The 11,830-nt window shown below is 40.4% G+C and overlaps 1 protein-coding gene across 3 annotated transcripts in view; it reads left to right on the top strand.

Moving 5' to 3' along the window:
- Positions 1–1,162: 1,162 nt before the first annotated feature.
- macrod1 (mono-ADP ribosylhydrolase 1) overlaps positions 1,163–11,830 on the top strand; it is a 111,341-nt gene continuing 100,673 nt past the window's right edge. For all 3 annotated transcript variants that reach the window (XR_009242077.1, XM_058649236.1, XM_058649237.1), the window contains exons 1-3: positions 1,163–1,720; positions 3,391–3,489; positions 3,884–3,991. Coding sequence is in view for 2 of the 3 variants with exons in the window: in XM_058649236.1 (XP_058505219.1) it covers positions 1,303–1,720; positions 3,391–3,489; positions 3,884–3,991 (625 nt within the window). In the remaining variant the exon portion in view is untranslated. The remainder of the gene's footprint in view (positions 1,721–3,390; positions 3,490–3,883; positions 3,992–11,830) is intronic.

The raw sequence follows: 11,830 nt of genomic DNA, 5'->3' as shown, positions 1-11,830 counted from the left end.
TTCCCTGGATCTGCAGTCACTCGTCGCCAGATGGTTACAGTCTACTCAGTGGTAATATCACGGCTCTCTGAAGATTTACTGCTCTAGTGTCTATGCGTTGTTTGTGCCTTTTCTAGTTTAACCAACTCCTGTGCTCCACTTTTGTCGTCGCCATCACCGACATCTTACTGCACTATTCCATTGTTCTTTGGTTGTTAATAAATAGTCAACACTGCTACATGTGTGCTCTTGGATCCTGAACGGTCCCGTCACCACATCTGTCCAGATAAATTTAACATGAATACATTTATAGAATAAGTGTATGTTTGTTTCCGTTGCAAAGGTTCAACACAAATTTTGGTATTTTTAAGAATGTGGTTTATTCACTTCACTTACTTCACTCACTTTCAGTGGCACACACAGACATTTGAAAGGGCAGGGGTGAAAATTAAAAGGGCACCTGCTGTGCCACTAGTACGGTTAAGGTAGACATGTCCAAAGTGATGGTAAGAATTATGTATACACAGGTTCAGCAATTGGTTGGTTGGTTTTCTGTGTTTTCTTGGCAGTTGGCATCTGTAAAGTTGCATGTTTTCCTCTCTTGTTATTTCTTATATATGTTCAGGAATTGTTCACATCACTTTTTGATCCATCTTTACATGTTTGTATATATATGTATACATTTGAATTAAGATTGGAAAAAAATACATACATTTTGGAGCACAAGTCTTACATTTTCTATTGCAAGAGGTAGTTACTGTTTAAATGTAGGACTACAGGTACAAAAAAAGGGTTTCATTATTATTTATGAATATAAACCTTGGCCTGCAATATGATGAGATAAGAAAGAAGAAAACAAAGTACAAAAGCATCATAAATACAGTCCAGTTCCATCTTCTGTGTCCTCGTGTGTCCGCCGTCAGTGGAGGCGTCACAACGTCTCCTCCATGTCATCCGAGCCAGGGTTTATTTTCAGTGCGAAATTCGAAAAAACAAAAAAATTAAAAAGCAGTACTGGTGACACGTTCAGTCTCTTTTTACAATCAACAATATGAATGCGTAATTACAAACATCACACGTCACTTGAACACATATTCACACATTTCAATGTACGTGACAGTCATCGGACACCCCCCCGTAAATGGTACAGTCCACATCCAAAACAAATATGGCATATGAGCGGTAAATGTCAGGCGAGCAGCTTTGAGGGAGGTGTGTCTTGTCTTTCAGGCCGAAAACGAAACCTAACCTCGGCGTGTGCGACTTTAATCCCTGGAAAAGCTTCGGTAACACGAAACGCGAGTGTTGCAGTGACCCTCAGGCATGGCGGTGCAAATATCAACTCTATATTCATATGTCAGAGCCCTCCCTGTGACCGCCGGCCCCCTGTGCCGTGTGCGGGCTGACTTCCAGAGAGCCAGTGTCAGGTTCAATCTCACTGTCGCCACTGGACGCTCCCACCTGGGGGGACAGCCAGCAACAGGTCCCCTCCGCGGCCATATTAAGAAGTTGTCAACATCACAAGCAACAACAGCAGAAGCTATTCAGAAGTCCAGTCAGGGGAACGGTGCCTCCTCACGACGGTGGAGGAGAGGCTGGCTGCTGGGTAAGGTGACCCTCGGTGCGGTCATCGGAGTGAGCTCAGCCGCCCTAGTCCAGTCTCTCCACACCGGGACCGTGGCCGCCATGGCCCGTAAAGTTAACCTGACCTCCGCTGATGGAAACTGGAAGGACACCAAGGGTGAGACAGACCCTTCCCAAACGAGAGGAGGTTTAGATTTTAACACAGGATGTTCTGGCCAAACACCTGTTCATCTTTCACTGTCTGATAGATGCTTATAGTGAGTGTATACAGTAACATAATGCCAGTTAAATTCAAACTATGTTCAAAAAAGTCTATGAAGTCTGTCAGCTCCACACATTTGAGTTTTCTCAGTGTAGCTCTGTTCAGATCTTGTGACGTCCGGTGACATTGTGATTTGTTTTATGTCAAGTCAGATGGAGGCAACTGCAACATTGCTTTAGTAAAGCTGCAACCAGTTTGGAGTATGACTGATAACTGAAAGAAGCGGAAGATGTGACAAACGCTTCTTGGCCCCCGTCAGCCCCTGCTTTCCTGCTGTAGACACACAAACACTCCCTAAGTCAGCTCTGTTACGGCATGTTTCCACCGAGTAGAATGTGTTTCCTTTAGCAATAATTTCTGGCTCCCATCTGTTCCATTTTTGGGGAGCCTTCCCTTGGGGTGCCAGTGCAATTGTACAGTACGGGTGGAGCTAGGCCCACAACAGTCAGCTGATTGGGGCGACAGAAAAGTGTCACTCCCTTGCGAGCAGTGTTTCTTCGAGGCCTGCCGTCTATTTTCATACAAAGCTTGATTTCTTGTTGCCAAACAGCCACAAACCGAGCAGAAAAAAAATAGCTGCTCCGTTGTTGTCTGTTGTGTTGTGTTCCATTTAGTTATTTGTTGTCGGCACATCTGTAAAACATCACACTACATATCTCACTGACACGGCCATCAGGCACAGCGCACACTCTAACAAGTAAAAGTATTACTTTTTTGTTTTTGCTTGTTTATGACGACAAAACAGGCAGAATAAGAACATCACCAAAAATTACACGCTGCAGCTTTAAACTGGCAACCACTGCATTTAAGAAAAACTGATTCTATTGATGATACAAAAATGATTACATCATTGAGGTTGGTTCACACAAAAGATGAGAACTGAATGAGTAAAATAATTCTAATTTTGTGTCTATTTTACTGTGTCAGATCAAAGTACTAGTCAAGATAATTTACCATGTCCTCAGATTTGTAAAAAAAAAAGTGCTAGTTTGGCTGCAGGTTAAAAGAATAACACACTTCAATATATCCACTACCAATGACTGTGATGTTTGTGACATACTGTGCCGTGTTATACTGTAGTAAATATTGGGTGATATGGCCAAGGAGGTAATTATGACAGAAATGGTCAAAATCAAGCAAAATGTATTTCAATAAATGTCAGATAATTATTGATTTTTCTGCTCCTCGGTGAGTTGGAGAAACCGTTCAATTGTGGTTTTCATTGTCATCAGAGACAGAAGACATTAAAAAGTGAAACACTTTGTTAATCACAATGTGTTGACATGTGACATGAACTTTAGTTGTGAATGAATGCAGTTTGGCAACTGAATTGAAGTTTGTTTTTGTGTTTTTGTTTTGAATATTGCTTTTATAGAGAATTATGTTAATATATGCAAGCAGTTTGAGTTATTATATGACAAATACAACAGAAGTTAAATCACTTGTTTTGTCCCATTCATCGCCAGGCTCCTAAAGATATATAAAGAGTAGAGTAAAGATATATATTATTGTTTTTCTGACATATAATTTCCTGTCTTGTCTGTTTTCCCTCTTGTCTCCTGCAGACTTCCTGCTGTCTCTGTCAGTCAAGGACAGGCGTCAGTACTACAGGACAACCGACTTTGTGCCACTGGACGACATTCCAGTGTGGACTCCCTCTGCAGGTCAGACATCCTGACCCAAAACAGTCAAAGTCACTGTGGTGTTCACTCGGGATGTAAAGACATGTACACTAGTGTTATCGAGGCACTTATAAAATTATACACCAAGAGCAACTCCAATTTATGAGTAACAAAAATATTTTGATGCACTTTGTATGGATAATGGGATATACAGTATATATATATGTATATATATGTATATATGTATATATATATATATATATATATACATATGTTAGTTGGAGACACAAAACATTTATATAGACCATCAGGTATGTTGTTGTTTTAGTCAGTACAGTAATCCAAATTTGGATTCAGTTACATTTTGTGTCATGCCATTGAATCTCTTGATTTTTATAGTCTGGATTACCAAAATTCTGGTGTGTGTCATTATCAGATGGTCCTAAGCCAGGCCTCTACCCAAGAAATGAAAAGTTGGATCAGAAGATTTCCCTCTACACTGGCGACATCACCAAGCTGGAGATTGATGCTATTGTTAATGCAGGTATGTGTGTGTGTGTGTGTGTGTGTGTGTGTGTAAATAAGCAGGTTAGTCACTGAAGATCTTTTTTCACAGTAATTACATACAACAATGGCAACATTTCTTTTTTCCATCTTAAGTCGTGTGTATAGCAAATGCACACGTTACACACATTCACACATTATATATGTTAGGAAGAAGTGGCTGAGAACATGTGAAAACACATTTCAGTTGTGTAGTAAATAAAGACTGAAGACAGTTTCTCCTTGGTGTTCTGGTTAGGATTTTTTTAGGTACGTCTAAAGTGTGGCTTGAGCCATACACCCCCCTAAAATGCTGTACCGATATAAAAACACAAAGTTGACTTTATCAGTTCGTGTACAGTATAGTGTTAAACTGCGACCCAAAAGTATGAAAATGTTGCTTCTCTACAGTTTGTTTGATCGTGGAGTGGGTGAACGTTGCTTCTCTACATGTTTGTTGATCGTTAGGTTGGATACCAGAGTGTATACATTAATATTCTGTACAAACAATGCAGATACACCCCCGCAGTCTCAGAGCAGAGAATGTGGGCTAATTTTACACAATTTAAAACAGAATTTATGAACACTTTTTCAATAAATAAAATTTGGCAACACATTTTCTCGTGGGGAGGCAAAGTGAGAGGAGATAGTTTTTATCACTTTACACAAGGGCTGAACGATTTTGACTAAATATCTAATCGCGATTATTTTGACTGAAATTGCGATGTGATTCGCGATATGAGAGAGAAAGTTAATTATTCAAATTTTCATTTGAATAACATAGTTTCAATGATAACTGTGTGATATTTGTGCAGATCGGTGAGAAACAAAGATGTTTTCTTCAGTCTGTAGAACAGTCAGGAGGACAATATTTTATCTAAAATGGTCATTTGACACATAATTTATTTTGAAGAAAGATTGCCCCTCCTGCGATTTAAAATTGCAGTAGGCCGTATAGCGATTTTGATAAAATTTCAACTTAATTGTTCAGCCCTACTTTACACATATGTTAATTTCAACAAAAGTAAATAACACTCAACGAAAGGGGAAGAAAGCCACCTTGTTGGAAACACAGTATGAGAAAGGATTAGGGTTCTAAGTCCCTTTGTGCAGTGATGTGCATTCACTGTATATAAATATAGCACCAAAACACCTGTGAGGGCTGTGATTATGGGTTTGCTGCTTTCTCAGTGTGTGGGGGAACAACTGCAAGCTTTTATGTGGTTACCAACATAGTGGGAAGATTTAGTGTTCATAAAGCCTAGAATAATAAAACAACGGCAGAATGGCTGAGAATCAAAAGGACTGGTGACAAACTCCCTGGAAAAATCAAAAGCAGGCAAAGCACAGCTGTAACGTTTATAAGAACTCTAAGTGCTAAAAGGATTCGGGACTGAATTCTTTGGATTGAAATAGTGTTTTAGTGGCATTTCGACTAAGTCAGTATGGACAATATGCACACATATACCTTATATAACCACACTTCAAAATACTTATATATTTAATAATATATATATATATATATATATATATATATATATATATATATATATATATATTTAAATGCGTATCACAAAAATGTTTTTTGTGTGAAGGCAAAATCAAGTATCAGTTTATGCAGTGGATTGTTTCATTTGGAGACCACATCATGGTTAAATTACTATTCTGTGAAGGCATAAATGAAACAGTTTGAATGAATGCACAGTAGTACATAGATTCACAAAAAGATCAAACCTCAAAGTTTGGGTTTGATGATCATCATTTTCTTATACTGACTAATTTTCTGTCAAGTGATTGAGTTACATTCTTGTTTACAAATTTTTTGGTTTGTTTTTGAGCCAATTCTGAAACAAAAATGCTGACATTGCAATGAATTGCATTGAAACGACAAAGTTATTATTATTTTAGATCTACAGACAAAACCAATGTTAAACAGACGAGTTAAATAGTAGCAGATGTACAAAGACCAACAAAGTTGACCATTAGATGGAGCCACAAACCAGTTAATTTACTGAAGACCTTTTCACACAACTGGAGTAAATGTAATCGGCGTCTTGGCTTAGATGCAGCTCCAGAGGAGAGTGAAGCAGGCCATCACACCTAAATGATGCGTGATGATGAGACTATAGCAGTAAACGATAGCTTTTCACTGGCAGTTAACTGTCAGCAGGTGTATGCTATTACAGAAACCAGTGAATATGTTTATTGTTTCATTTGTGACATTAATGCTTGTGTGTGTGTGTGTGTGTGCTGGTGAGCATTAATTCCTGCATTCTGCTCGCAGTAATTATGTGTACACGAGCAGTAGCCAATTGTAATTTGCCTCTGTGTGGCTATAGAGGGGACTTTGCCTCGTGTTTTACAAGAGCTTTTACAGAGTCGCACGCCGCAAAGTGGCATGGAATTAACAAGAGGAAACAGCCAGTAAAGTGTCGTGTAGCCGAGAGGACGAGGCAAGGTGATGGAGGGAGCATGAAAAACACTTGGGCGCCTGAGGAAACATGACTGAGAGAGAGTCAGCACGCTGGCGGACAAAAAGTGTGGAGAGTGAAAAGAAGATAAAAGAGAGGTGGGATGAGGACAAAGGCTAGTATTTAAATCTCTGACTGCATTGCCATAGCAACAAGCGGGTACGGGGTATCCACAACAGATTTTCTGGCAGCAGAGTTGTATCGTCCGTCTATGACTGATTGGGCGACAAGCTGACTGTCTTTGTGGTGATTTAGTTGACTAAGTGGCTGACCTTTTCATTTGATGACCAACTGAAGCTACTAAATGACTAAAAGACTTTGAGAGTCACACGAAAAAAAGACAGAATATCAGAGGAAAAAAACAATTAGTAAAGTATGGGCAGTTTAAACTCATTCAATAATGACACCCAACGGCATTCTCCTGTTTCAGATCTAACAGCAAAGCTCCAGGCCACATACAGTAGCACCTGTGGTTTCTGAGGGAGGGGGAGTGTTGTGGATTTTTTGGGGGCTTTTCTGAAAGTCCTTGAAGTATCATTTAGCCCCCAAGGCTGCAAACACTCAATTGTAGCCAACTGTGGCCAGTTATACACTGTACTGGCAGACTGGTTCACAGTGTGATTGTGTGCGTATGTGCTTGTATGTACACGTTTGTGAGGACCAAAGATGTATACACCACTGACAGTGAGTTTGGTTTTTGCCTCATCCTCACATTTAAAAGGGCTTTTTCAAGGTTAAGACCTCGTTTTAGGGTTTAGGCCGGGGTAGGGCTGCTCGATTATGGGGAAAATGTAATCACAATTATTTGGATCAAAATTGAAATCAAGATTAGTTCAAATGATTATTCATTGACTTGAACTTGAAATTAAAGGAAACTAAAGTGGCTTTAAACATGAAATTTTAAATGAGCCTTTTGAATTTACCTTAAAATATCTATAAATTATTGTATACTTCTTCCACTGAATTAATGTGTGTTCTATTTTTGCCTGGTGAACTAGCGGGACAGAAAGTCAGACACAGTTACAACATTAAAAGCGTTATTTTCAGAATAAAAGCCCCCGTTTTTGTAATTATTGTTTTGTTTTCGAAATCTTTTTGGGGCCATAATCGTAATTGAAACACAAGTTTCGATTAATTGCACAGCTCTAGGTCAGCATTAGAGTAGTTAAACCATGGTTTATCCTTGTAGATATCCAAGTACAGAAGCACCAGAGGATATGGTGGATTAACAAATTGAAACTTATTTTCTGCTCCCGTCTGTTTAACTTTTCTTTCAGGACCAGTTGCATACTTTGTGCTTAGAACAGGGTACAAATAAGAAAAAAAGTAAAATATGTCTGTATGTATGGCTAGCATACAAGCAATCGAAAATAGGGATCAGTAAGAGCCAGAATCAGAATCTGAATAAAATACGACACGCGAACCTATTCCTTAGTCAGTATTCATTGATCAGGTAAGCCGGGCGTTGCAGGGAGGCTGGGCCGGTGCTGTTTGTCGAATCTTTCGCTCTCAATAAAGATTGGATTTACAGTAACTCTCCACTCCTCCCCCTATCCTCCACTCCTCCCCCTTATCCTCCACTCCGCCCCCGCTCTCCCCCCTCGCCATCCCACCACACTTTTACAGCCCCTGGCTCCTGCCCACTCCTATAAAACACTATAAACGTAAAAACCCACAAGCACTTAAGAGCCGTCCTGGTGAGGAGGAGGTGGGAAGGGGGGAGTGTAGGGGGAGGAGCAGAAACATCCTCCTCTTTACACCCCTCAATCACTCCGCCCAGAGAAGGAGAGGGAGATGGAGGGGAGGATATATTGTCTCTGATGGGCTAGCTGATTAAGATGGATCGCACAATGAAATGTCGTCGGATTGATGAGATCCTGGAGCGTGTGTGTGTGTGTGTGTGTGTGTGTGTGTGTGTGTGCGCGTGTACGGCGTCTCAGCAACTAACTTTGCATTAAAACCTTCTTCCAAATTGATTAAATGCAAATTTGCTTAGCTCTACTGAGCTGCATTTTCATTTGCAAAAGTTTTATTTCTCATTTCCATTCCCACACTTACTGTACTTTCAGCCGGCGTGTTGTTTATTGTGTTTGACATTAAAGACCATTTATTCTGGCCTTACTTTTTCCTCCGCATAGATCTTAAATATAATTGAAAAATATATTTAAAAAAAACCCAAGACTGATAAATCCACCTCATATTTTTGTGTAATGTGCTTTTTTTTCAGTGGAACTAACTCTGAGTGTGAGGATAGGCTGATAAATCTTTGAGGCTAGACTATAAAAAATAAAAAATAAAGAAGGCTGCACAATTTTCATTTTGCTGAGAGTCTGTGTGTGTGTGTGACATACGATTACATGGACCACTGCGTTTATGCCCCACCTGTGCACATGTGTCGAGACCTATTAACAGATCACATACATGTACATCTGCATGTGTACAACTGTGCACAGCTGCATCTGCGTGTCCCAGAAACAGACAGCACTCATAATTCTGGCTCATTAAATGTTTGTCTGCACTAGGGTTGAACATCGATCCATTTATCCTCCACATGAGGGCCGCGGGGGGTGCTGTAGCTGACATAGGGCGATAGGCGAGGTACACCGGGCCACATAGAGACAAACAAACATCCACTCACATGTTTTTTTCTGGGCTGTGGGAGGAAACCGGAGAACCCGGAGAAAACCCACGCACACACGGGGAGAAGTGCAAACACCGTGCAGAAAAGGCCCTTAATCCCGGGTCTTCTTGTTGCAAAGGTAAGCGTGCTAACAACACTTTAGATTAAATATTGTCCGGATCTATACACATCATATTCTACAGACTGAAGAAAACAAATATCACACAGTAATCATTTTGAATATGCTATTGAGATGAAAATGTGAGTAATTCTGTAAAAATTACCATTCCTTCTCATATCGCAATTTAAATAAAAAATAATAATCGCAATTAGATATTTATTCCAAGTCGTTCAGCCCTAGTGTGCACCATGATGTCTAACGAGGCGGCGCGCGAGTGTGCCGTGTGTCTTTTGTGCGCGTCTTGTGTGCACTGCGCAGGTGTTCTATTGTGTGTTTGTGCATGAGGTAGGGTCTCCCAAGTTTTCATCTGCAGGTCAGAGATAAAGCTGCTGGTTGGCACTGGAAACACACTCACTGTGGCAACAGCTCAGAGATACAAGATTAGAGCCAACAGACATGATAGGCAGGTGGAGAGAGAGAGAGAGAGAGAGAGAGAGACCGTGAGAGAAAGTGTGTCTGAGAGAGAGAGAGAGAGAGTGGACAGACTGTACTGTAACTTCACAGATAAGAAACCTAGAAGGAAAGCACTGATGGATGGACGAGGGAATGGATATAGCAAAGATGTGACAGAGAGAGGAGGGACAAGGTCAGAAAGCAGGTGAAGGGCAACAACACTCAATATCTCGTCTGCAAACTTGACAGAAAAAAGAACGTTTTCAGAAAGAGGAACACGGTCGGCCAGAAAGACGAGCATTTATTCAGAAGAGTCTGTAAATTGCAAGCGCAAAACAAGTCTGTTATGACGAATGGCAGATTATTATGAGTATGGAATAGAAAAAAAAGTATGAATGTGTCTGATACAAAGGTCAGAAGGAGAACATGCAAACTCCGTTGATCTTCTTGCTGTGAGGCAGCAACGGTATCCACTGCATCACCATGTGCCCCACCCCACAAGTTTTAATCATCCTTATTCTTTGAATTGATTTATTTTATAGAGATGCAACAAGTAGTTAATCGAGCTGAAATTCACCTGCAGACCGTGTGTCAATGCTTCTTCTGTTTTAGGCATAAATGTGAAAAATTTTCTGGTTCCGTTTCTTTATGACTTGAGTGAAGGTGCACTGTCCCTTTACGTGAGGGCGGTCGCTTCCTTCATTCTACAGCTCTGTGGGGAAGCCTGATGTGCTTCTTCTGACATTGCAATACTGTAGCTCAAACAGTGTAAAATATTAAAATAAAATGATCTCAAACAAGTGAATTATTAAAAACCTTCCTACTTTGAAAAATGTGTCACCTTGAATCGAAATACATCTGTGCAGTAGAAACTTTCCAGTATCAGCTTAATTTTTCATTATTACAATGTTCTGTATGTGAGGATGGATGCATGGGGCCGTCATCAATAATTGAACATCATTGTTTTTTTTTGAGCTTGGATGTTTCCAACGGGTGCAATGTGAATTCGCCCCAGCGGTGAAGCATCTTTTATTGATTCTAGTGAAGTCCAGAGCTGATGATAGCATATAGCTGTAGTGGGGCAGGTTGTGGGGCTCGGGGGGGGTTACAGATGATGAAGATGTGCTTGGAAGACATGGATGACTGGACTCCAGGCAGACATACTGCAGGACATCGACTAGGACAGCTGGAGCAGAAAGGTTAGAGGGTTGCGGTCGGGGATTTTGCTGAGTGATTTCAAGAGGATAAAATAGGCAAAACCCTTGGTTCTGCTGCTATCGGGCTCCTCACAAGAACTTAGCCTAACAGTGGCACGGCATCATAATCTTCCTGTAAGGCTTTACCGATTCTCAGCTGGCTTTGTCAGTGGGGCTTAGCACCATGCTCTGCGCCAAAATCAGTCTGGCAAACATCCCCGCTTTTGCCATGCTGCTAAAATGTCTATGGCAGATTGTCAGGCCTGACTTGTTGTTCTAAATTGCTTCATAGTGAGTAAAATTATTTTTCAGATTGTATTTGAGCAACATTTTTCTCATTTGAATGGGACATACAGCAATATTATTTGGTTGCTTTAGCACTTTAGAAAGGATTTTGTAAAATCAAGACAGGGATTAAGTTGCCCCCCCAGGAACATTTGCTTTGAATACAACCACCAACACTGTATCTTTTACAGTCTCTAGTGCTTGTTGTATAAACATCATTTAACAGTAACATTTTAATACCTTTTGTCAGTAATATATTTTTCCACATGAATGTTTTCAAAGCACCATTTCTTCTGTAAGTGAATAAGTGAATGCGAATAATTGGACTGCTCCGTACCACAGTCATTTGGCGACTTAAAATATTCAGCCTAGAAGCGCATCAGACCACCTAAAGTAACCGTGGTCCAGCAGAAAACACTGTGTGAAAAGTTGATTCTTGTGACTGAAATAAACATGAAAGAACATGCCACAGTAATCCACATAGTTTGGAATCCTTTGTTTTTTGATTTCCAGTCCTCCCACTGGATAAGAACAACAAGCATTCGGTCTTTGCAAACAGAGATGTGCACGTGTTTGGAGTGAGGGATTAGATCTGCTCGTTAATGACCACTTGAGATGCACGAGGAGATGCTCTCCAATGTCATGTGTGAACTGATGTACTCAGAGCTGTCCATTTATGATTAGATCACCCAAG

The sequence above is a fragment of the Solea solea genome, chromosome 14 (genome assembly GCF_958295425.1).
Source record: "Solea solea chromosome 14, fSolSol10.1, whole genome shotgun sequence".
Lineage (NCBI taxonomy): Eukaryota > Metazoa > Chordata > Actinopteri > Pleuronectiformes > Soleidae > Solea > Solea solea.
This window is presented reverse-complemented; position numbering and strand designations above follow the sequence as displayed.